General features: G+C 35.8%; 1 protein-coding gene across 2 annotated transcripts in view; it reads right to left on the bottom strand.

The window, feature by feature from the left end:
- Nucleotides 1–637: 637 nt before the first annotated feature.
- The window catches only part of LOC120780516 (protein unc-13 homolog 4B-like), a 257,200-nt gene continuing 230,378 nt past the window's right edge, over nt 638–27,459 (bottom strand). For both annotated transcript variants that reach the window (XM_040112786.1, XM_040112787.1), the window contains 2 exons: nt 933–1,111; nt 638–876 (listed from right to left, as the gene is read on the bottom strand). In XM_040112786.1, coding sequence (XP_039968720.1) covers nt 791–876; nt 933–1,111 — 265 coding nt within the window. In that variant the 3' untranslated portion in view covers nt 638–790. The remainder of the gene's footprint in view (nt 877–932; nt 1,112–27,459) is intronic.

Below are 27,459 nucleotides of genomic sequence, written 5' to 3'. Positions count from 1 at the left end.
TACAATTTGATAGTACCCCTCGAAGTGCCTGAAATTGACTGCGCTTTCTTGTCAAACCTTCTGGATAAACGTCCCCTGGGTGGTATCATGCCAGCACAGCTGCATCGAGACATTACACTTTCGAACTCCTTTAAATTGGGATATATTCCTGCGGCTTTGAGGTAGCGTATTCCAAGCCAAAGGAGCTGCTTTAAAGTAAGAAGTACTTTGATATAAAGCTCCGAAACGCAGCTTATTTCATAATGGTGACCATCCACATCGATTGTAGAGTAGCGATATTAGCATTGAGTTCGCTGACTGTGCGTTCAAAACTAGTGAAAGTCTAAGAGTATTATCTCTAGCATCAAGCTTTTCTTTATCATTAGACTGGAACCCGGCCATTGCAGTATTGCACGAATCTGTAGCTTGATGAGCTAGGGCAGGTTCATTAGTCTAAATATCTGCGGAATGGGAACGGATAAGAGCTCCGTTGGCATCTCTTGATTCACTAATAGGTCCACACTGACCAAATTTTTATTTTATTTTTGAGAGGACTGTGTAAAAACAGAATTAGGTACCCTATTTAGAATTTAAATCGTTTTGTTGTTTTAGTAAAATCATAACAAAAAATTTAGAAATGTTTATGAACACACTCACATTTATTGAAGTTTATTCTACTATTTTCAATTAAAAACAAACAATTAAAGACATGTAGTTATTTGAGTAAAAGTTTAATATACATTATAATAATATAAAAATATAATGCATATATAAACATAGCTATTAATAAAACGTTTGCCTTGATATAATTTCACATTTTACTTCTTAACTTTTTTAAAAAATCACGTGCCTGTTTGTCACCCTGTCTATATTCTAACGCACGAATAGTTTCCGATTCTGCAAATAAAAGTTGGTAAAAATAGGTGGAAAAATGCAATATTACTTTAATTTACCTATGTACTGTGGTCGAGATAGCTCCATATGAATTTGTTCATTTTCATTTGCCATGAGGTCCGCAAAAGTTATGTAACACTCACCTATGTATTGGCTGGTCATACCAAAAAGGTCTTTGTCTTTAATGCTGAATAAGATTAGACTGTTGTGTTTGGAAAGTTGTTCCTCTGTAAAGTTGCTGTAAATGTAAACAATCATTTAATATATAAATAAATAGTCATACTAATATCATAAATGCGAATGTAAGTTTGTTTGTTACGCTTTTACGCAAAAACTACTTAACCGATCATCATGAAACTTTGTACATATACTCTTGAAGGTATTAGAAGTAACATAGGGTATTTTATATTGGAAAAAAAAAAAATACGAAAGATAAAACAATTGTTTGTCAAAAAATCGTCAAATTTAGCTACTTTAACGCCATCTAGCATTACAGTAATGAAGTTTCAACCCTGAATACTGTAATACCGTCCCACTGTATTACCGGCGGTGACGACAATATCTAATTCAATTGAATATAGTTTCAACTGTTTCTAATTTTTCTATATTTATTGTTATTTTCTTCTGTCGTTACATACAGTATAAAACTATTCAAATTTTTGAGATAATCCGTAATTTATTTGGTTAGCTGTCACTTTATTATTTTAGATCTTACTCGCTGATGTTAATTCTTACTCTGCTTTTCTTTGAAAATGCCTCGGAAGCGGAAATCTGGTCTATCCAAAAATTCATCGCGGGCCCGTGCTGCAAAAGTTGCACGAAATCAAGAAACTTCGGCTCGCGCAGAGCTGAGAAGACAACAACAAGCAGAGCGACAAAGAGTTTTGAGAGCAGCTGAAACGCCTCTTCAGGCACGAGTTCGTTTAGAAAGACAAGCTGCACTGCAGACAAATAGAAGAGCGATAGAAACACCAGAACAATCGCAGGCGAGAAGAATTCATAATGCAGACATGCAGACCACGCACCGCCGAAATTTCATGCGTAATGATTGGGCTGTGTTTATTGGTACTAGGTTTCAATATGATCCTTCAATTGAATATTATAATCATCCATTGATTGTTATTGACTCAATGAATAAAAAATGTCAGTACTGCGATGCTTTTAAATGGAAAGATGAAACTGCTGGAATGTGCTGTTCCGGTGGTAAAGTTTCACTTCCATTACTTGGTGAACCAAAAGAGCCTTTGAAAACTTTATTATTAAATGTTACAGATGAGTCAAAGCAATTTCTAGGTGATTTCCGTCAAACCCAGTAATTCACTCCAGACACCAGCAGATGGAATTCAACCGTGCATTAAATAATCACGCTTATGGTTGACAGTTGAAGAACTCTATCTGAAAACGAATATGAGAGTGCATCTTCATTATAACGTGTATTCAGGACTTTACGCCGAAATGTTGTTGAAAATTGGTGATGGTTGTTCAGATGTTGACGCTGAAGGCTACAATTACTGTCAAGAGAATTTTGTAATTTAGTAGAAAGTGATGTGGATCTCATTGCTAATGTTTTTCCGGAATTGCAACAAAATTTGTGTAGTGATCAGTGGTTGTGTGCAAGGGCAATATTAGCACCAAAAAATTAAATTGTTAATAGGATCAACACTGACATTTTAAAACTAGTTCAAGGAGAAATGAAGGAATATTTGTCAATGGATACAATTATAGATACGAAACTAAGTACTTCATATCCTGTGGAGTTTTTAAATTCACTTGAACTATCGGGTGTACCGTCACATAAACTTCAATTGAAGCTAAATGTACCAGTAACGCTTATGCGAAATCTAGATGCTTCTAAGCTATGTAATGGAACAAAGCTTCGGATATCGAAATTGGGACAGAACATACTTGGTGCTACTATTTTAACAGGTGTCGGTAAGGGAAATAGTGTTAAAATACTTCGGATAAAAATTATTCTCACTGACCTTCCATTCCAATTTAAAAGGGTTCAGTTTTCTGTCAAGCTTAGCTTTGCTGTTACTATAAACAAGGCACAAGGACAAACATTACAGGTAGCAGGAGTGCATTTAGAAAACCCACGCTTCTCTCATGGTCAACTTTATGTAGCCTGTTCACGTGTATCTAATGCCCGGAATTTACACATATTTGAGCCCGACGGGAAAACTTATAACATTGTCTACATAAATAACCTAGATTATTACTTTATTTATATTTTATTTTATTTTTTTTAATTGTTAGAATTCAGAATTTATTTTTGTTACGGTGAAATATATTTTAACATTTGTTGTTGCATTTCAATACGCATATTTTAAGGTGTTAAAACTTCATTGTCTGCAGTAATTTTAAAAAATTGTTGATCTCAGCCAAGCAATAACATTACCTTACCCTTTATCTCTCATACTTATTTAATGGCTCCACTGCGGGCGAAGCCGCGGGTAAAAAGCTAGTATATAATAAAATGAAATGAAATGCTACAATGAATGTAGTATACTACACTGTAATAAAAATTCCCTCATATTTTGAAATCAAAATCAAATTATTGCGGTCGCTACAGCGTTTACTGTTCTAATTTGGAAAAACCATTTTTATCATCATCGCGCTACGGATTTTGTTGTTCTACGAAAAACAGCCGAAAAAAGGGCAAAATTCGATACATTTTGTTCAAACACCGCTATTTTGTCAAATTAAAAAAAAACCAAAAAGGTGCTATAGCGCGGTAGCGATTTTCTTACAGATTAATAATCATTTTGAAATTTTTGTTTTAGATCAAAATTGCGGCCGCAATCGTGGACATTTTAGAGAACCTTTTTCTTACGTGTCATTTCAAAAATTTATTTAAATATTATACACCTAATATAAAAAAAACATTTTGTATTCGCCATGAATGTATTTATTAATAAATAAACAACAGGACCGATTAGTTAATTTCAACATTTGAAAAAAAAATCGCGATAGTTCGAAGATGATTTTTCGGAGATTCACACTGTGATGTGGGAGTCTTAAGGGGGCATTCTGGTTTAGAAGCCCGAATTTTAGGTATTTTTTTTGACGCGATAAAAAAAATCAAAAACTGTTTTGACTATCCATTTTTTTACATGCTTTTTATTGATATTCTAAGAATACAAAACATAAATAATATAAGAAAAAAATTAAATTTAAAAAAACTGCAGGTCGGCGAAGTAGAAACTGATGAAACAATGGTTTGTCCTGGTGTGCAGGATATAAATCCTTTCCGTGACCTAAAATGAAAATTTATGCGAAATCCGTGAAGAGTAAAAGTGTAGTTATCGTACTACGAAACGTTTTTGAAAAAAAAAAAATTAGAAAATGGTGGAGGTTTGAAAAAAGTTGTTAGGAACTTTTCAAAAAAAAAAATCTTTCGAAAGCTGATCGTAGTGCGATACTATAATGTATAAGAAAGCTCTGTGTAAAATTTCATGTGAATCGGTTGAGTAGAACTTGAGATATCATGCACACCGTTTCTAGAAAAGTAATTATGAGAAAAACGATTTTAAAGTTTAAGAACTAGTCGCGCGCAGTCGGAGTCACAAAATGAGCTGTAACTCGGAAAATAATTTGAATTTCGAAAAGTCCTCTTAGGGAAATTTTCTTGAAAGGTTATACCATAAAAATATGCAAAAAACAATCGATTTTTTTGAATTTCTAAACCAGAATACGCCCTTAAGGGGGGAGCCTGCTTTAGAGCCTTCAAAAAATCGACTTTTTGAGGATTTTTTTGGGAAGTAATAAAATAATTGATTAAAGCGAAATTTCTAGGGTTTATAGTTATATATTTAGACATCACCCAAAAATTTTTTTGAATACGAAATCTTTGATATTCTGCCTTTGGGAAGCAATTTCCCGATGCATCTCGCAAGTACATTTGTTGGACAGTGCGCAGAATGCAGGTCGCAATTTTTATCGGAAACAAAAAATTCAAAGAGATTCATATTTGTTAATAACTTATGCTCTAGTTGAATTAAGAGAATTTCAAAAAAAAGTGTAAAATTATAAAATTTTTTAAAATTTAAAAAAGGGGGTTTTTACGAAACAAATTTTACTATATGTTGTTTAAACATATCTTCAAACTTGACATTTCTTAGTTTTATTTAGCTTAACCCTTATGTTAGTAACCGGGTACCCGGGTACCCACCGCGGTGTATTTATGTGAATAGCTTAAAAAAAATTCAATATTTCATTTTAAGCTCTAAAATCGTAGTTTTTTAACTTAAAAGAAAGCTATTTGTGAGTTCATTTAATTGATTTATTTTTTATTTTTTTTTAAATAAGCTAAAACTTTAGCCATCGCCCTATTAGCAGGATTAGGTACCCACAGTGGAAAGCATAGGAAATAAATTGCATATAATTTCTATTAATGCGTGCAACTAAATTTTATTAAAAAAATAAAGAAATATTACACTTTTTTATAATTAATGACATTGAACACATTGTACACGATTAACTGAGTGCTCGTCACAAACAGGTTGGTGACAATTGGCACAGGCCTTCCATGTCTTTCGCCGTCTTCTTATTGGCAAAGCATTGCAGATATGACAAGATCCTGTTACTTTTTTCCTTCTGGTTTTATCTTTTGGAGTCTCTAAACCAGGATTTATCGCGACTGTTTCTGTCAGTGTATGGCCTAATACACTTTCAATGGCATTCTTTGTGGAGAAGTGGCGCTTTATTTGTGGATTCGCCGTGCGATGTTCAACCATCGGCACTGCTAGTTCTTCACTTAGTTTACGCATAAATTGACGACGTTCTGTCATTTTTTTAACAATCATTTTATTATTTTCATAATAAATTATATATGCCGCAAGTGAAGAAATATTTAGCATGTTGAAGAACATTGCCATTGGCAACCTCGAAGATCGTCGTTGACTGGTGTATCTCCGCACCATTTGGTCCATTGTGTTAACTCCAGCTTTATATTTATTATAAAAATTTATTATTTCTGGTTTTTGTTTAGCGTCATCACCAACTGATATATCTGAATGTATTGTCGTTATCAGAATGACTGCTTTATTTTTTTAGGAACGTAGGAACACATGGTAACCTTTTCGTGAAATCCAAATACTGTCGAATACTGCTCCCTTGTCTTATTCGCTCCCATAACACTAGGAATGTATAGGTCGTATCAGCTGAGAAGGGCCACGGGTCTACGATTTTGGCTGTTTGCGCTAATAACCTTGAGTTTTTCTTTCTCTCTCGAATGGCATCTGCTCGGCTCCGAACAATAAAAGCCGGCCGACTACCTGGGGTGTCCCAAATAGGTTTTAGATGTCTTTCACGATTCTACGTTGTTATTATATATTTTTTCTTTAAATTTTCACCGACTATTAATATTTGAAGGAAAAATTTAAAAAAAATTGTTTTTTTTTAATAAAACAAACAAAATTTTTAATTCTCAGATCGTGGGTACCCCGGTACCCGGTTGCTAAAAGATGTCGGTAAAGTTGGTTACTAACATAAGGGTTAAATAGACGATAATTTAATGCCAAGGATAATAAACTTTGCCCCGATTCCGTACGACGTTTAGTTTTTTTCTATCATGCCCACCAATCAAGAAAAATCGTAAAAATGAAAAACCGAGAAATCGCGCTTTCTCCCCAAGGACTAATATATCTGCCAGACGCTCGGTCACTATTTCCTTTCTAGCTTCGACAATATTTTGAATTCCTCTCTATAACTTTGGGGAAATATTCTTAGATAATTTTTAAAGAGATTGAAGCAAAAAATAAAAAAATCGATTTTTTGAAGCTTCTAAAGCAGGCCCTCCCTTAAGAGAAAATAATATTGCAGCTCGCTATATAAATGTGTAGAAAAGTTTATACTACTCGCTTAGCGATGTTGTGCGCTGGATTTGGGACTCGCCGCGTAGAAAACACTCGCAATGAAAAGAAGCAACTTCTTCGGATGAAAGACCCCACTTTTGATGACGACCACAGCAAACGTAATAAGGACTACGATTTAAATGCGTACACCTGGAATGTCTGGTCCCTAAATTAGGAAAGTGCCCAGCTGGTAGATGTCTTCGTAAAAGTAAAAGCTGACATCATCGCGGTCTAAGAAATACGATGGACGGAATAAGGACGGATACGAGTATTATTTGTTATTCACATTTACTATAGCGGTCATATAAAGAAGCGCCAATTCGGCGTGGGATGTGTGGTATGAGAAAGACTCAATCGTCGAGTCCTGATGCATATAACGACTGCCCCCGCCACGATATACTTAGATATTGTACGATGTCGAGAAACTACAATCCCAACCGACACCTAAGCGATTTTCTACTCGACTAGGACCCCTACTTTCCTATAGCACTCATCAACAACTCGGTATAATGGAACTGTGGGACGGCGATCTATCACAACACCAGCGGATACCGAGAATTGAAGAGGATAGCGTATACATAAGAAGAATCAAAAAGAAGCCAAAATGAGTGAGTTTGAAGAGCTTGAGAAGTTGTCCGGCAGGGAACTTCACAAAAAGATGCGGCGTCTAAAAAAAAGGCTTCAATTGATGATGATGGAATAAATGTTTCATTGCCCGATTATGATGAGGTTCCAATAACAATTATCCGTCTGAAGAACAACAAAGTGGCAGGGAGCAGTGAATTACCGGCCAAACTATTCAAATACGGTCGCGATAAAACTCTCCATGAATGTGGGGACGGAATTCGCATGATCAAGCATGTCCATGGTTCATGGTACTCATTTTGAAAAAAATTCAGCTTTCAGCAATTTGGTTAGTAATACAAAATTTGGAACAATTTTTTTCGATATTTTTATCCATTGTAATAATCGCAACGCACTAGTGAGGGGTACCGACTTAAGCAGCTGCTGCAAACAAACTGGTTGGCAGAACGCGCTCATATTTGGCATAGTAATTAAGGCTAGTTTTTTTTTAATTATCATTTAACCGGGGAATTTAATGACAATTTCCGGATGTATTTTGGTCACATTGAGTCGTGAGTCGTGTAAAGCTGTCATCATATTTTTGTTCAATATTGTTTGACATTTCAGCGTGTAAACACTTACTCCTGAACAACATTTACAAATCGTTCAACTTTACTACGAAAATTCAGGTTCTGTAAAGAATGTGTTTCACGCTATTCGCTCAATTTATGGTCAACATATTTAATCGGAATACTGAGCGCCCAATTCGCAACATCATCACACACATTGAGACCCAGGATTATTGGATAATATTTGAGCGAATAGTTCACGTTCAGCACGCAGTGAAGAAAATATAGCAGCCGTAGCTGAGAGTGTACCGTTATCGCTCACGACAATCGGGTTTATAGTTTCCACTACAGTTGGGTCTACGTAACTGGATAGGACCCGAATTTTTATTCGGCCAAGGACTGTCAACTCGAACAAGAACAGAAAACAACAACAATCGTTATCGCCCCATGATAACCGACTACATATTTGATGCCCGAAATTGAAGCTCCAGATCTCGGCGATAGTTGATTTCAGCATGAGGACGCCACTTTTCACACATCGCATCAATCAATGGTTTAATTGAGAGAACATTTCGGTGAGCAAAAGGTCGATTGGCCATCAAGGCCGTGTGATGTCGGACCATTATACTTTCCCTGTGGGGATATTTTAAGTCTAAAGTCTATGCGGACAATCCCGCTTGGATTCATCATCGAAAATTGGACTGAATGGATGGACCATCGAGACTTTGCCCCATATTAACATTTGAAAGCGATAATCTTCAAAAAATAAATGCCAAATAAATAATGTTATTTCGAATGATAATTATAATAATTATTCCCCATTAAGTTTGAAATTGCTGTGTGTTTTCTTTGAAAAAGTTGGAAACCCCGAAATGGTTAACCTTTTATTATATTGATACAAGTGTTCAAAAATTAACATGAGCTTTGGTGCCAAGGGGTGCCATTTAATACGTATTATAAACACATATACAGTCCACTAATGTTAAATATCTATTTTCAAAGATATTGGACATACGTACATACATACATAAATAAATACATAAAAATATATGCATTTATATGCAACACACCTACATATTTGAGGCATGTATGCTTTAATATGCAATACGCATACACTCAAATTTACAACAATACAAATATATTTCGTAGGTGAAGATGTATACACACGTTAGCCTACAGACAAAATATGTATACATTTAGGCAATGCACTTGAAGTAATCCCAAACCATACAGCATAAACAATGCGATACACATACACACACACACGTATTGCATTGTATAGTTAAAAAACACCACATGTGGGTGCAGAACATACTTCTTCTTCTTCTTTACTGATGTAGACATCACATACGCGATTATAGCCGAGTTAACAACAACGCGCCAGTCGTTTCTTCTTTTCGCTACGTGGCGCCAATTGGATATTCCAAGCGAAGCCAGGTCCTTCTCCACTTGGTCCTTCCGACGGAATGGAGGTCTTCCTCTTGCTCTGCTTCCCCCGGCGGGTACTGCGTCGGATACTTTCAGAGCTGGAGTGTTTTCGTCCATCCGGACAACATGACCTAGCCAGCGTACAGCCGCTACACTGAACTATGTCAATGTCGTCGTATATCACGTACAGCTCATCGTTCCATCGAATGCGATATTCGTCGTGGCCAATGCGCAAAGGGCCATAAATCTTTCACAGAACAATTCTCTCGAAAACTCGCAACGTCGAATCATAAGTTGTTGTCATCGTCCAATCCTCTACACCATATAGCAGGACGGGAATAATAAGTGACTAAAAGAGTTTGGCTTTTGTTCGTCGAGAGAGGACTTTACTTCTCAATTGCCTACTCAGTCCGAAGTAGCACCAGTTGGCAAGAGTAATCCAGCATTGGATTTCCAGGCTGACATTGTTGGTGGTGTTTATACTGGTTCCTAAATAGACGAAATTATCTACAACTTCAAAGTTATGACTGTCAACAGTGACGTGAGAGCCAAGTCGGAAGTGCAACGACTGTTTGTTTGATGACAGGAGATATTTCGTCTTGTCCTCGTTCACTGCCAGACCCATTTGCTTTGCTTCCTTGTCCAGTCTGGAGAAAGCAGAATTAACGGCGCGGGTGTTGAGGCCGTGATATCAATATCATCCTTCCCGTCCTTACCGATCCTGTCGGAGCTTTTGGTGTTGCTCAACGTCGGTTTACACAGCCATATTAGTTTTGCGCGGATACCAAATTCAGATGCCGCGGCATAAAGGCAGCTTTTTTTCGTGCGAGGAAAAGGTGGTGTGTGTAGATTCTCCTTTCACGGGTCGTTTCCAAGAGTTGGCGCATGGTGAATATTTGGTCGGTTGTTGATTTGCCAGGTCTAAAGCCACACTGATAAAGTCCAATCAGTTTGTTGACGGTGGGCTTTAATATTTTACACAATAGGCTCGATAGAACCTTATACGCGATGTTGAGGAGGCTTATCCCACGGTAATTGTGTAGATTGTGGGGTCTCCCTTTTTGTGGATTGGGCAGAGCACACTTAAATTCCAATCGTTGAGAAGTGTCCCTCCATAATTTAAGTATGCTCTGGGCATCGCTGACTAGATCACCTTTGGTGGTTCTACAAAAATATGCTCCGATCTTGAAACCTTCTGTAAACCGCCGCATTTTTTCGTCGAATTTTCGAGCAACACCCATTTTGGCCAGCTTATCAAGCTCTTCATACTAACGCATTTCGGCCTCTTTCTTTTTCTGTCTGCAAATGCGTCTCGCTTTCCTCTTCAACTCTCGGTATCTATACCATCCCGCACGTGTTGTGGTCGATCGTAACGTTGCGAGGTAGGCAGTTACTTTTCTCTCCGCTGCGACACGGCCCTCCTCGTCGTACCAGGACCGGACATTCCAGGTGCATGCCCTTAATTCATAGTCCTTATTTCGTTTGCCGTGGTCGTCATCAAAAGGGGGTTCTCTCATCCGAGGCTGGTTGTTAGTTTTCATTGGGGTTGTTTTTTGTACGTGGCGGGTTCCAAACCCAGTGCACAACCCTATGTAGGGGATGTTTCGCCTTCTCACTTTAGCTCGCCCTCACACCTACACATGACTCCAGTCAGCCAGTCAGTATGCAGTACATACATATACAGTGGACCAATAAAGTTTACATACACCTAGTTCTATTAAATTACGACACGTTTATTTGTTTCAAAATTAATAAATTTTGTGTTTTTTATCCATTCCAAGATATGTATATTTAACATTAAATATAGCATATCAAAATATTTAACGCTAAAGCTTAAAATGCGCCTAATTCATATCAAAAATACACATTGTATCTTATATGTGCAGGGTTGTTATGGAATTAAAAATAAATCCATAGGTCCCGCAATCACCGGACATTAATTCTACTCAAAATATCTGGAGCTTATTGGAAAACCGTCGACGTCTAGAGACAATAGTGGCAACAAAATGTTGGCCAAAAACCGGTAAAACTATTGTAATTACTTTTGATTCATATAAATAATCATTGGTGTCTTGATATGAATTAGGCGCATTTTAAGCTTTAGCATTAAATATTTTGATATGCTATATTTAATGTTAAATATACATATCTGGAATGGGTAGAAAAAAACCAAAAAATTTATTAATTTTGTTGTTTCAAACGTTTGTTGTCATAAACGTGTTGTAATTTAATAGAACTAGGTGTATGTAAACTTTATTGGTCCATTGTATATTTAATTAGATAAGTAAGACTTCAAAAATAGTATATATGTAAGGCTCACAAATATCAAAATAAAATTAGAATGAATAATTCTCAGCTTGAATACGGTCTTTGTTTTTCCGCCACCAGTGGCAAGAATCTAAAGAATCTTATTTAAATTTTAACGTTTGATCATACAAATCAAACAGTTTGATATTATAATTCAAACACAAGAATTGCGAATAATTACGTAAAATTCGTTGGAAATAACAGAATAGGATTTGGGAGTAATCTTAAAGCAACATTATTACTGTTCTGAAACAATTTATAAGACCAGATTTCTGAGCAGGATTAAAATTAATTTCGATATAAAATTTAGATAAATCTTATCCTGAAATTTTATTATGTCGGTTTTGGTTGGTTATACATATGTTGTGAAAGTATAAAAATAGCGCAGCCTATGGTCAAAGAGTGGTACCAACACATATTTATCACAAATACATTTAACTTATTAACTTGTAATTATCACAAATACATTTAACTATTCAACACATTTTGTGAAAAAATTTTCAACAGATAAGCTTTTTAAATAATTATTTAATTGAAAAATAATTTAAATATATCCTTATATAATATAAAACACGAAGACGAAACATTCATAAAGGTATACATTCTTATTGGTTTTGTTGTTTATAACTAAAACCTTTATTATTGCAGATCGACAGTCAATTTAGTACATACATTCCATTCGGGCCTTAATAAATAACAAATTCACGCAAGATACTTATAAATTAATATCAACCTTATTCTAAAAACTATTAAGATATTCACTTGAAGATGAAATGTGATACGAGTATTAAAAACAATAGTCATCCCACAGTTTAAAAGAGACATTTTAACATGTTGTAAAACAAATAAATAAGACATATTTAGTTAATTCAACAAAATTGTGTTCAAGTTTAAGTATGTATGTAAATACATTTTGTTTCTAGGTTTGTTATGATCGCCAAATTGGTCCGCTCATTTATTTTATATCTCACCAAATAAGTGTGAATTGAATATTAACTGTTTAGTGAAAAATTAATTGACTCTTGTATTGCAGTCCATTCCGAGCGATTTTGTTGGAATGGGAATCCAGCGTGCAACAACTCAAACGACGAAGATGTTTTGTAATTTTTTGTGAATAAAAAATACATATAAAGTTTAATGATAATGTTTAAATGAATTTTAATTGTATTTCATTTCCAGTTTAGGTTTAGTGCCCAGTTAATTTGTGAGTTTATTCCTATTTGTCCTTAGGCTTTTGTAGTCGAAATACCTAAAGTATCGCTTAAAATTGTACAGAAACGGTGGACTTAAAATTTGTTTATTAACTTTCAAACCAAAAAATTGTTCTATACATAATATGGCTTCAATCAATATTTTTGGAAAATGTTATAATGTTATATATGAAGTAGGAGTGGTTGTAGTCCGATTCGGCCGTGTTCGCACTGTGAATATGAGAAGAATATAAACGTACTAAATTTAGTCGGAATCGGTCGGTCGGGTCCTGAGGTATTTCCCCAAAAAATGAGCGGTGCCCATCATCCAACATTTACCTTGGCTCCCACAAAGCCTTCTCATACCATAATCAAGGTAAATTTTAACGTCTCTGGCGTATTAAGTTATTGATTTATCGCATTTTCACACTGTCGGTAGAAACTTTTACAATATTTGAACTGGGTAAATTTGGTTGTTTTAGTTTTGGTGGTTTAGGAGATATGTACATTATTAGATGCAGGGGCCACGCCTTTTTTTCTAAGTTGCTTGCTTACAGGTGGCCCTTGCTACAGCGATCTCCTTTGCGGAACTTGAGTTCCATATCTTAATTTAGTAGTTATTTATGACACTGTATAGGTTTTCGGTTAATGGCGTTTTGTCGGCGTGGCAGTGATCTGATTACGTGAACTCGGAGTACAACCACGCATACTTCTCATACTGCACAATTTCAAATTCCACCTCATTCTTCCACTTTTCAGTAAAAAAATCAAAATCAAAGGAGTGGACAATACTATATATTAGGTACAGTAATGCGAATAATGATAATAATTTTTAATAAAAACCAAAACTTTGACAGAAGAAATACAGTTAATGCGAGTTTACAAAGACCGCAATATCAAGAAACACAATTTAGAAAGGACTTAAGACAAACGAGAAGACAAAACGTCGAACCAATTGAACAAATAATTTAATATTAGAAAATTTTCCAACACCAGCCTCAGCAGAAGATTACCCAATAAATATCCGAAATATCAGTAATAAACACAAATAGATTTCCAAAAGAATTAGAATAGAAATTAGAAAAAAAGATTAAGCTGAAACAAGAGTTTTAACATTTTTAACGATGAATTCGAAAGAACTATTTATTTTTTGTAATGCCGGTTTTAGAAAATAAATCATATGACGGTATTTTAGGGAATGATATTTTAGTGCAATAAAAAATGAAGTTATGGTATCGTACAAAACTAATTCGGTTAAATTTGCACATTGTGATCCAACAATACAAGAAGATTAAGATGAGATGATCAAATGAGAGCCGAAATGTGAATAAAATATGCAAGATTATAAATACAAGTATGATGTTCTTGGAGACGATTACGTAATGATATTATGATAACGAGCGATATTCATAGTGAAAGTGAATATAAAAAAGAAAGTGATTCACATGAAGAAGTTTTCGAAAAATTAAATAACAGTGAAATTAATAACGAAGAAATAAGTGAATTAAGAAAAATAATAAAAAAGAATAAAGAGTTGTTTTTAAAGAAGATGATAACTTAACAAGTACAAAAGAAGTGACTCATAATATTGAAACAACGACAGATAAGCCGATATATTCAAAACTATACAGGTATGCGGAAATTCACAAAAAGGAAATAAAGAAACAAATAGACGAAATGGAAAAGAATGGAATCATCACGAGGAATCATTCACGATACAACGCATCATTATCGATAGTTCCAAAGAAAATGGACAACTCTTTGTACTGGAGAATTGTGATAGATTGCAGGAAATTAAATAAACGTAGACAACATTTTTGATAAACTTGGTAAGGCACACAGCCACTGAAAGGGCCTCCAGATTGAGTGAAAACGATACATTTTCTTAATAAAAAGTAAGCAACATATTTTGAACGTATGTATATTAACTACTAATTTCTCGTAAACTTGGTAACCATCGCCCAACTTCATGGCAACTAAGCCAAAAAAATATACACACATACGATTTGAATGTCAAATGCAAAATATTATTTTTGTTAATATTTGGAAACATTTTTTTTAAATTAATATTTAGTAGCATAACCTTTTGCGGTAAAAACGGCTTGGAGACGTCTTGGCATAGATTCCACTAATTTCTTGCAAAAATCTGGTTGGATTTTTAGCCACTCAGCCATTATTACAGTTTCCAGGTCATTGATTTAACTAAATCGGTTCTTGTATACACGTCTAGCCAAATTTTCCCATACATGCTCAATGACATTTAAGTCTGGTGATTGTGGAGGTGGTTGCAATAATTTGGGACAGTTATGGATTAACCACGTCTTCGCAACTTCGGAAGTATGCTTGGGATCGGAGTCCTGGTAAAATGCAAAATTGCTATCGATACCCAATTTAGTTACACTTTGCTTGACATTTGCCTTTAGTATATCAAGAGAGGAAAACCTATTCATATTTTCATCGACAAATGTTAAGTTTCCCACTCCTGCGCTGGACATACAGCCCCAAAACATCATAGAACCACCACCGTGATTTACTGCGGCACGTGTATTTTTACGTTTAAATTCTGTGTTCGGTTTACTTTCATGAGTAAATAAAACCTATTCCAAAAACTCTCGGCTTTTGATAAGTATTCTTTAGCAAATTTTAGCCGCTTTGCTTTGTTTCTAACGCTGATAAATTTTTTCCTCATAATTCGACCATGGTAATCATTGGATCGTAAAACATTACGGATTGTTTCTGCGCACACTGTTTTTTCAAGATGTTTTTCAGCAAAAAGTTTTAATTCTGGAGTGCTAACAAAAGGATTTAATTTCACTTCCTTCAATATTCGACGCTTATCATGGGAGTTAAGTTTCTTTCCTTGACCTTCCTTACTTTTGTTGGCCAAACGAAACTTCTTGATATATCGCGTCACAATATTCTGCACTGTAGATCGGGGCTTTACAGTTTTTTTATTGGAAACTTCGCGAATTGATAGCCCTTCAGAATAAAGTTTCACAATTTCTTGTCGCTCTTCGAAATTTGTTTGCTTTCCGCGCGGAGCCATTTCGCAAAACACTTAAATATAACACACGAAGAATATACAATGAGTATTTATTGAAATTAAACGCAGAACTTATTTCAGTTCCAAGAGATAACGTTGTCCCATTTTGCATTTGACATTCAAATCGTATGTTTTTCTGGCTACGTTCCCATGAAGTTGGGCAAGAGTTACCAAGCTTACGAGGAATTACTAGCTAATATAATTTCAAAATATGTTGCTTACTTTTTATAAAAAAAACTTTTCGTTCTTACTCAAATTGCAGGCCTTTTTTGTAGCATAGAGCCATGTCCCATTTTGCGTTTGAGCCAACAACAAAATTACATTTAGCGAAATGATTTCATTAAATAATAGTAGACAAAAAAGATAGACACAAAACAGCTTTTTCAACTGAATTTGGACATTACGAATACATACGTATGCCATTTGGAGAGAAAAATGCTCTAGCAACTTTTCAAAGAATGATTTTACATGTTTTACAACCATTCATAAATTAAATATGTGTAGTTATATAATGAATTAATATTTAGTACAAGTTTATAAGAACTTGAAGAACAAATAAACAAAATTTAAAAAAAGGAAGAGTTTAATTTAAAAATACAAATCGAAAAAACTGCATTTTTTAAAAAAGACACACATTTTTTTTGACATGTTATCACAAACGAATTATTCAACTATAGGAAAGGAATTATTAGCAATAATTTGTGCATTTAAATATTTCAAACAATACCTTTACGGTAGAAGATTTAAGTTACAAATGGACCATAAACCACTTACTTGGCTAAATAATTGAAAAGAAGAAAATAGGTAATTTGTAAAATGGAAATTAGTATTAAATGAATACATGTTTGCTATTCATAAAAGCAAACTAATACAATGTAGCAGACTTTTAAAGTAGATTACAGGTCAGCGATATAAAGGAAATCAACAACATGGAGGAAATAAATAATACGGAATCAATGAAAATAGACGAGATGTGCTACAATTCATAGTGGATGGGAAGATAATCACGGATTAAAGATTAAAAAATAAAGATATTTACGAAAGAAATATTTTCAGTATAAAAGGATTTTTATTTATTATAAAAATAATAAATAATGATTTAGATAAAGATTTAAATTTAAAAAGTTTTAAAAATTTTAGTCCAAACCAAAAAGTTTTTGTAAGAATTCAAGAAATTTTTAATAAAGTATTCGGATATTCGAATATTAACGCATTAAAAAGTAATATTTTTCTAGAAGATATAGAAAAGGAATAAGAAGCTTTTAATAGTATAGGAAAAGAAATCAAATTAAATCATAGCGGGATCGATGAAAATTTTAAAGAATTAAAGAAAAATGGTTTAATCAAGATTCGTAAATTATTGTTCAATTTGTCAACAAGCAAAACATGATAGACACGAGAATAAAACTAAATTTGCTAAAACAGAAATACCGAGAAATACAAATGAAATTATTCAAGGAGACATATATAGCTGAAAAACGTATATTTTTTACATTTAACAGTAATACCAGTTAAATTTTATTGAAACATTACATTTTTGGAAAGCCAGATAAATACATACATATGTTTTTTATAATGAATTGAATAACTCGCATATGAGGGAAGTCATGGGAAGAAGTTCACGCAAGTGAGGAAAGTTCTCTGATTGCCATTCACTTGGGAGTGGCCAGAAATGATTCTTTTACATATGACTCAAGCAGCTCACGACTTCCAGTCTTTGACCAAGTATCCCCTGGGTAGCCAGAAAACATCCGTTTAAAGGCGAAACATCCCCTCCACAGGGTTGCGTGCTGGGTTTGGGACCCGCCACGTAAGAAACACTACCAATGAAAAAGCATAAACAGCCTCGGATTAGACAACATGACAACATGCGATAAGGATTTAAGGGCATGAAGCTGGAATGTCCGGTACCTTGATTGGGAAGGTGCCGCTGCTCAGCTGGTTGATGTCCTCGTTAGAGTGCATGGTCGATGCGATGGTCGCGACAAGGACTGAAGCGAATAAGTCCTTGTGGGATTTACTACAGCGACCACATAAAAGAGCGCAACTTCGGTGTGGGATTCGAGGTGGGAGAGAGACTCCGTCGCCGAGTACTGTCGTTCAACCCGGTGGATGAACGTCTAGCCACAATTCGCGTTAAAGCAAAGCTCGCCCTGACGGAAGAGAAGGACGATGTGAACAAAGATGTCTTTTTTGAGCGCTTGGAGCGCACCTACGAGAGCAGCCTACGTCACGATATCAAAATCGTTCTTGGCGACTTTAACGTCAGGGTGAGCAAGGAAAAACAGCCTCCACGAAGGAACATCCCCAAATGGATTGAGGCTGATCGACTTCGCCGGGGCCCGAAATAAGGCCATTTGTAGTACTAGATTCCAACATAAGAAAATACATCAAGCTACCAGGCTGTCTCCGGATCATAAAGCAACCAATCAGATCGATCATAATGTGATAGACGGAAGACACGTCTCCAGTGTTCTAGACGTGTTTACACGCCAAGGTCTTAGCATTGACTCGGACCACTATTTTGTTACGCACCCGCCTCGGTGCAGCAAAAAACGAGCCTCAACAAACACAAGGAAAGTTTGACGTGGAGATGATTGCACTCCGGCTCTTTTAGAGCACTCACCAACAACTCGGTATAATTGAACAGTGGAACGACATTTCAAGTTCCTTACGTACAGCTACAAACGGAGCCATTGGTTTTCGGAAAATGCAAAAGAACAGCTGGTACGATGAGGAGTGCGTATCGCAGACACAACATGAGTGGGCTGGGATAGATTTCGAGAGAGGCCGAAATGCGTGAGTATGAAGAGCTTGACAAGTTGGCCGACAGTGATAATGCTCGAAAATTCTACGAAAAGATGCGGCGACTAATAGAAGGTTTCAAGACCAGGGCATATAGGGTTTGTCCGGAAAATAATAGGACTGAGTCGATTTAAAACAAAATATTGAACCAGTCGTTACTTCCGATCGTTTTTACTTTCGATTTGATCGTTCTTCCCTTTTTTGGGCGAGACTCCGGGGTGTGTCACTCGGAAGATTGCTACACGAAACACACCACTTCTTGATAAAGCAACATCTGGATAAGCCTGCTTGATCATATTAAACGTCTCTGTCCAGATTTACCGAGTTTCACACAGAATTTAAAAGCGTACCTCTGTTCTAACGAACGTTGCATTTTGGCCACTGAAACACGTCGCGCGAAAATGTTTGTCCTGCCTCTCCAGGTGCTCGGAGACAACTGACCAGCCGCTCGTTCGATATCTAGGACCGCTCTCTACCGAATCCAGTCGGTGCGCGCACGCTCCGAAGTACAATCACGGCGGAAGAAAATCAGTACTTTTACTTTCCGGACAAACTATCTACTCTTGTAGAACGTTCAGAGGTTATCAGTTACTACGATAAACAGACCATACTAAAATTATGGTGGGAAAACTTCTTCAGCCTGTTAAAAGGAATTACCTGTCTGAAGAAGAACAAGTCGATTAGATATTCACCATGTTCTAAATTTTGGAAAAGACCCGTGAGAAGAAAAACGACACACCATCTCTTCGTCGATTTCAAAGCTGCTTTTGACAGCACGAAAAAGAGCTACCGTTAGTCGCGTTGTCTGATAGTGGCATATAGAGAACGCATGGCACAAACAAGCGAACATTTAAGACTTTTAAAATACACAGAATAATAAGGAAATAACGAAATAAATAATAAAATCAGTAGATTTTTATAATACGAAACATTCCATAACGATTAAAAAACCATTAGAATTTATTTATAAAAGAATAAAAATCAAAGATTTTGAAAAAATACAAGAAATTATTAGGAAAAAAAAGAAGTGAATTTATAGAGTGATCCAAAATATAAACCAATAAAAATTAGGAAGATTAAAAATATTAGATAATATTCATTCACAAAGAATTAAAAGAATACATAAATATCAAAATTAACTAACAAAATACAAATTTGTTTTTTTTCTAGCTCTAATTTTACTTTTATTACCGCATATTTCATGGGCACACGAGTTAAGAAACACGTCATTAAATTATGAGACAGGATACTATATATAATTTTAAAACAAGAAAACGGAATGAATTATGAAGATAAGCAAAAATTAGAAGAACATTTGAAAATATTTGACTATAATAATCACAATATCATTAATACCCAGAATAAACAAATTAATGTAAGCGTAGAACTTATGCAAAATATTGAACTATTAGCCAATAAGATAGAAGAATATTCTAAAGATTTCTATCAAAAAATTTAGTCTCACTTATCCTTAATATTAAACAAAATAGGTTGCATGGATGTTAGCCAGGAGTCCATCCGATAACTTACCGAATAAAAGCTACTAGTAATAACCCCCGATAATCGGGGGACTCCGTTATTTAAAATGAAAAAAGTAAAAAAAAAAAATTTTATAAAAACTCAATTTATTCAAGTACTTCATGGAAAACTACATTCGTAGTGGTTTTATTTTGGTCGTAAGTCTTAACTTTGATATCTTGAGAAGATCGTACTCGACTCAATGCGACATACAGCTGGCCATGCGTAAAACAATCCTCCTTGAGGAAAACACCAACTCTTGCTAGAGTCTGCCCTTGAGATTTGTTTATTGTTATTGCGAATGCTACAATTATTGGAAATTGGCGACGCTTTAAAATAAAAGGAAGTGTTGATTCGCTGGGCTGTAAATTTATACGCGGCAATAAAATTTTTTTCCCTTGTGATTCACCGGTTAAAATTTCGACCTCCAAACAATTACAATGTAGTGCTTTTACTATCAAGCGAGTCCCATTGACCAACCCTCCATATGTATTAAGATTGCGGATTAACATCACAACTGTTCCAACCTTAAGCCTTAACTCATGAGGCGCTACTCCACTGAAATTAAGGGAGTTTAGAAATTCTGTAGGGAATCCGACATGCTCTTGAGGATCTTCAGAAACGACAGTATCCACGCTATAATATACCCTTTCTTCACCGGGCAAGATATTTACTATTTCGCTATTTATTATCGTACAGTGATCATTTTTTGGACACGAAATTGCCCGATCCTTCAAATGGTTTTGACTAATAACACCAGACTGAGGCTGAAATACCCAATCCACTAAATGTTCATTTAGCAAAATTATTTCTTCTGGTATATTGATTTTCGACTCTGGAGAGAGCTCTCGATCTTCTCCAACACGCAAAAGAAAACTGTTGTAAAGGATTCTTTAGAACGCATATTCGTTGAGAGTTTGAGACGCCTAAAAATTTCCAAAGTGAGCACCGTTTCAAACAATTACCAACTATAGCGGCGCGTGAGCTATTGGGCACCACAGGAAGAACTTGCCTGAAATCACCACCTAATAAAATAACCTTTCCACCAAAAGGTATTTCATTTTGGTGAATATCACGTAATAATCGATCTAAGCAAAAGTAGCATGCTAATTCGGCGAGCATTGCGATTTTCTTCTCTGGCCCTCTGTTCCTCTTCGCGTTCAACCTGCGCCATATGCTTATACTCATTTGCCAAGGGGTTAATATTTGAAAGCATTTCGTGGATTTCTCTCAGCAAATACCTATCGCAGTTTGAATTATGTTGTGCCCTTATATCAGTTGCTTGATCCGTGTCAAGAATAAACAGCTGGGCGTAGGAGGATTCTGAAGGATGATCTGCATGCAATGGACCTACCCTATGATATATTGATTCATGTATTCGGAAGCAATATGGTCCGCGCCCTGTAGGCTCCGCAATTTTCGCTTCGAATGATGCAAAAGCAAACGAACTATTTAGCTGCCGAATATTCTCCAAATAGTGTCCCCGCCAAGAGCTCAAATCATTTTCTAACACAGCTTTCAAACACTCAGGTACACATAATTCTTGAAGTTTAACTTTTCCGCCATGACAACATGTCGTAAAGCCATTTCTTACCTAGTAACAATTTCAGCCAAATATTAAGACAATAAGTATTTATATACATATATTACGAATATAAAACAATGAAAAGTACAGGTACCTTTTCACTTCCGAAATGTTTTGCTTTACAGTGTAAACCCAAGCGAACTATACTCCGGAAGAACTACGGAGTTTAGGGCAGCTTTGAAATAACTTATCTATAACATTCACCTCTTCTCTTCGACCTGTTAAACTCCTTTTTCGTCTAATTCGCCTTTAGTTTGGCATTTTATTTTTAATAATTAATCTGAATCTGAACTGAAATTCGATGTAGTATGTATGTATTCGCTGGTAATAGCCGCCTTGACTTTTGGAAGAAAACTGAACTGACTCAAAGCTTACCTAACGTAATAACACTTCTAATCAAAATAACGCCGACAACAATATTTCTGTTAGATTTTGCACTTGCGTCTTCGCCCATACATATGTATATACATACATATGTTTGTAAGTATGTATGTGTGAATATAAAACAAAGTATAGTGCGCATGTCAAAGCGCAGTGTTCCTTAGCTCGTACATACATATTCGTGGAACATAGAAGAGAGCGCATGTCAAATCGTAGATAGCGCCTTAGCGCATGCATATGTATGTATTTACCAGTGCACATGCCAAAGCAAACATTTGTAATTTGTAATATTCGTCATTCTCTTATTGTCATAGATAACTTGATTAGAATCTCTTTTCTTGCTCTCTCGCTTGCAGCTGATCCGTTTTCTGAGCTGGCAACAAAACACAATCAGGGTGCCGTCAACCAGCAGTTAGTGAAAAAGGCGGGATGCCAGAAAAGCAGCGCTATAATTACTTGACGAAATTAGTGTGAAATGAAACTGTGCAAACATATTTTGGCAAAATAAATGTTTATGTAAATTAATTAATGATTTTGCATTTTAGCATTTACATATATATGTATGTATGCATTTTCAAAGTGTTTAATTTAGTGTTTTGTATAATTTATTAAATACCCAAGTTAATATTTTTCAGCAGTGGCATCATTGGCAAATGTTATAAAAAATGCGGGTTTTGACAGCTCTCTCTCGAACCAAAGAGTCTCGTATCAAATTATCTATGCTTATTTTCATTTTGCTACCGAGCAGACAACATTGTTGTTGTTAGATTTCGTACTTGCGCCTTCGCGTATGTGGGTATGTGTGTAACGAAAGCAAATGACAGAAACATTTGTAATTATTCATTCTCTTACATACTTATATGCTCTTTTCTATAGAAGCGCTGCTTATATTAGCTTAATGTAAAAATTGAAGAACTTTAAACGCAAATATATCAAAAGTGGTTTAATGAATTTAAAATCTGTAAAATTTGTGCAAAGTTTCAGATCGCACACTTTAATTTGATGTATTATTTGTCTCTGTACGTTTTTTAGATCTCTGGAAATAAGCGCCTTGTCTTAGAATAATATATAGATTGATAACTTCCTAAGATCATTCAATAGTGATCTGCCACGATTGATGGGTATGAAGGAACCAAGAGACCTTCCAGAGGCACTCCACGTATGCCTCAAGTTAGAAAACCAAAAATTCCGAAGAAACCATGCTAACAATAAAAATGATGTTAACGACTACAACTTTAAACCACCACTAACACCAAGGAATTTTACTAAATCACATCAGTTTCACCCGAAGTTGCTCCAACAGTTGCCAAACATTTGATATCGCGCAATACATACCACCACCATAATTTTTAATTTTATGGCAGCAAATTAAACTCGGAAAAAATATTAATGTTGTTATGTATCTACAAAAACAAACCAGATATTCTATTTTTATTATTATTATTAATGAAAAGGGTAATAAAATTAAATCTTAACAATACAAAAAGTATCAGCATTAGCGACTAAGGCCATCAGCTTTTACATTTTACATTGTGAACATTTTAAATAAATATAAGTGATCTAGTAGGAATCCAAAAAAACTGTTATTTATATTCGTCAATTCGTGAGAACGCTAAAAGAATGCCCGACTGTACAAACAGGCATTGACCGCTACGTCAATATAAAAAGGAAATTAAGTCCTTCAAAGTCAGCGGTCAATCCTAAGAAATTTCAAGGCGGCACGCCAAATTAAAATAAAAAGGAAGTTTTAAATGGCAACAGATTTGCCATACTAAGCAATGGTTCAGACGACGATGCAAAGGGTACCACCACAGTCGTTAATGCCAAACCACCTCCAATATATCTGCGCGAACGTAGCAGTAATGCTCTCGTTGCTGATTAAGTAAAATTGTAGGCACTAACAATTTCCATATATGTAGTGCCTTTGAAAAAAGGCAATATAGATGAAACAAAAATTCAGTCCTACACTGAAAAAAGTTTTATGGGCATAGTTAAATTTTTGTCAAATAAAAACAAAAATTATTATTCGTATTAACTGAAGAGCTCTTAGGGCCTAGTTGTTGTAATCAAGGGTATATAGTCCGCCGTAGACTCTAGTGAAGTCAAAGAAGCATTGGAAGAATGTGGTTTTGGAATTGGACAGTTGTAAATATATTTAATAGAAACAAAGTACCACAGCCGATGTTTAAAATTGAATTGTTGCCGAATTCGAATCAACTTAAAAAAAATGAGACCCATCCAATATACATATAATTTGAAATTGAAACACAATAAAAGAAACGGCCCGGTACAATGTACTAACTGCCAAGAATATGGGCATACTAAATCATACTGCACTCTACGCAGTGTTTGTGTGGTATGTGGAGATTTACATCCCACTTCCAAATGCACCCTTAAGAAAGAAGAATTAAATAAAAAATGCAGCAATTGCGGAGGAAATCATACTGCTAACTACAGAGGTTGCCCTGTATATAAAGATTTGTAATCGAAGTTGTCACAGGGCATTCAAGCACGTAGTAACCAAATGTTACAAACACCCCGTAATAAAATTATAGCAACCTCAGAAAAAAGTACAAATCCTATTACTTCTAACAATAATAATATGCAAGGAAGCTATGCAAATGTGGTTAAAGGCAACACTGTGCAAATGCAACTGCCCCAAAATCCTCCAAATGGAGGTATTGAAACTATGATTATAAATCTTACACAGTGTATGACACAATTTGTGTCTACTATGCAAAACATGATCCAAGATTTAATAAAATCACAAAATCAAATGCTGCAAAATTTATTAAGTAAAAAATGAGTTTACTAAATATCTGTATATGGAATGCTAACGGTGTTAACCAACATAAATTAGAGATTATCAGATTTCTGTCTGAAAAGAATATAGATGTAATGCTTATTTCAGAAACTCATCTAACAAATAAAAATAATTTCAATATACCGGGATTTAGGCTATATGTTACAAATCATCCGGATGGAAAAGCGCATGGTGGCACGGCAGTGTTGATTAGAAATCGTTTAAGCCACTATGCTCTAGAATCTCATGCTACACCACAGTTACAAGCTACAACAATATCACTAAAAAATCGGGGTTGTGACTTAAACCTTACGGCTATATACTGTCCACCTCGTTTTAAAATTACAGAAATCGAATTTAAAGACTTTTTTGGAACACTAGGTCAAAGATTTCTAGCAGGTGGAGATTACAACGCAAAACACACGTACTGGGGCTCACGTCTTATTAATCCGAAAGGACGACAGCTGTATCAAACTGTTATAAATAGGCACAACAACTTTGAAATAATATCTCCTGGTAAGCCGACGTATTGGCCTAGTGATCGTAAAAAAATACCAGATTTAATTGATTTTGCTGTAATCAAAAATACAGATAAATCTCTTATAACAGCTGATACATGTACTGATCTATCTTCTGATCACCCTCCTGTACTAATAAAGTTATGTGAACAACCCATATTCGTTAATCCAAAGGTGGGTCTAACTTCTTATAAAACGAATTGGCTAAAATATAAAAAATACGTCAGTAGCCACATTAATATTGAGTACAAAATAAATACAGGAAGAGATATTGACGAAAGCATAGGAGAAGTCAATGATATAATAACCAGCGCAGCTGTCTTAGCAACACCAAACAAAAGCTTTAATCCGCTTGGTCTCAGAAAGAAATAGAGATGCTTGTAAATGAAAAAAGACGTGCAAGACGTGAATGGCAGATAAATCGCTCCCCCTCCACTCAGCTTCAATTAAAACCTGCTGTACGTAAATTAAAAAAAGTGCTCAAACGTGAGGAAGAATTGAACACCGAAATGTATATAAAGAAGCTGTGCCCAAATTCAAACAAGCAAAATTCCCTTTGAAAAGCCCAAAAGTCCATGAAGCCACCAACTAACTCCAACATGCCTATACGAGACTTGGGTGGAAATTGGGCTCGAAGTGACGAGGAAAAGGCTAATTGCTTTGCAAATCACCTAGAAAAGGTATTTCAACCCAATTTGCCAAAGAACAACTTTAAGCTGCCAATCTTACCCAACACAGCTAAAGAGTCATTCGAGTCTCTTAGGTTAGGTTAGGTAGCTTTCAACAATGTCCTGCCGGAGGCAGTAGTAACTGCTCTTGACGGTATTGGGGTTGGATAGAACCTCAAGTGCCTCATTCTCAGTCTTCTGTGCGACAGAGTGATCGAAATGGAATGGGGCAGCGCGCGTGCGATACGTAGGGTGAGTAGGGGAACACCACAAGGTGGGGTTCTCTCTCCTCTTCTATGGATCCTAGTCGTTGACGAATTGCTCAAAAAACTAGAGGATCGCGGCTGTCGGGTGATTGCCTACGCAGATGATGTAGCACTTATGGTCAAAGGAAAGTTCCTTAGTACCGTGTAGGAGTTGACGCAGGGATATCTCAGCGTTGTAACAAAGTGGGCGGCCGGAAGCGGACTCGCCATTAATCCTAAAAAAACGGAAATGGTTTTATTCAGCCGAAAGTATAAAATGCCGGCGGCACCGTTGCCGCAGATGGGAGGTATTCGCCTGCAACCGGCGGATACAGTGAAATATTTAGGGCTCATCCTGGATAAGAAGCTTTCATGGAAGCCGAATATCGAGGAGAGAGCCAAAAAGGCATCTATTGCCTTATACTGCTGCAGAGGAGCTATTGGCAAAAGATAGGGTCTCTCACCGAAAGTGGTCCTCTGGCTCTATGACACCATAGTAAAGCCCATCTTGTTCTATGGTGTCTTCATGTGGTGGAGGGCTTTAGGGAAGACCTCACTTGCCAAGAAGCTCGAAAGCGTTCAACGAGCTGCGCTAATTAGCATATGCGGTGCATTAAGATCTACCCTAACCATGGCACTTAATGCAATTTTGAATATTACGCCGGTGGACATTGCCGGTAGGTGCATAGCCGCGAAGGTGGCTATCAGACTCAGAGAATCTGGTTTCTTAAAGGAACGTGCATCTGGTCATTCGGATATCCTTACAAACTTTGACTTCATCCTGGATCATCTGAATCATGGAGTCGCCATACCGAACTCTGGCGGCTCCTTCTCTGCCCATATACCGACGAGGGAATATAATTTTACAATCGACTTCACAACTGGAGAAAAACCACTAGAAAACTTTTTCCGACGCAAAACCTCGAACAATATGAGAAAGACTGAGAAAGCCCGACAAAACAATATGCAAAGACTGAAGCTCAAACAAGAACAAGACTTGGAATTTTATAATAAAAACAGATCGACTTTCAAAGACTACTCCACAGGACAGACAGTTTATATAAAAATTAACAAAATTGACTCCTTGCTACAAAAACGAAATAGTTA

This window comes from Bactrocera tryoni, unplaced genomic scaffold (genome assembly GCF_016617805.1).
Source record: "Bactrocera tryoni isolate S06 unplaced genomic scaffold, CSIRO_BtryS06_freeze2 scaffold_25, whole genome shotgun sequence".
NCBI lineage: Eukaryota > Metazoa > Arthropoda > Insecta > Diptera > Tephritidae > Bactrocera > Bactrocera tryoni.
This window is presented reverse-complemented; position numbering and strand designations above follow the sequence as displayed.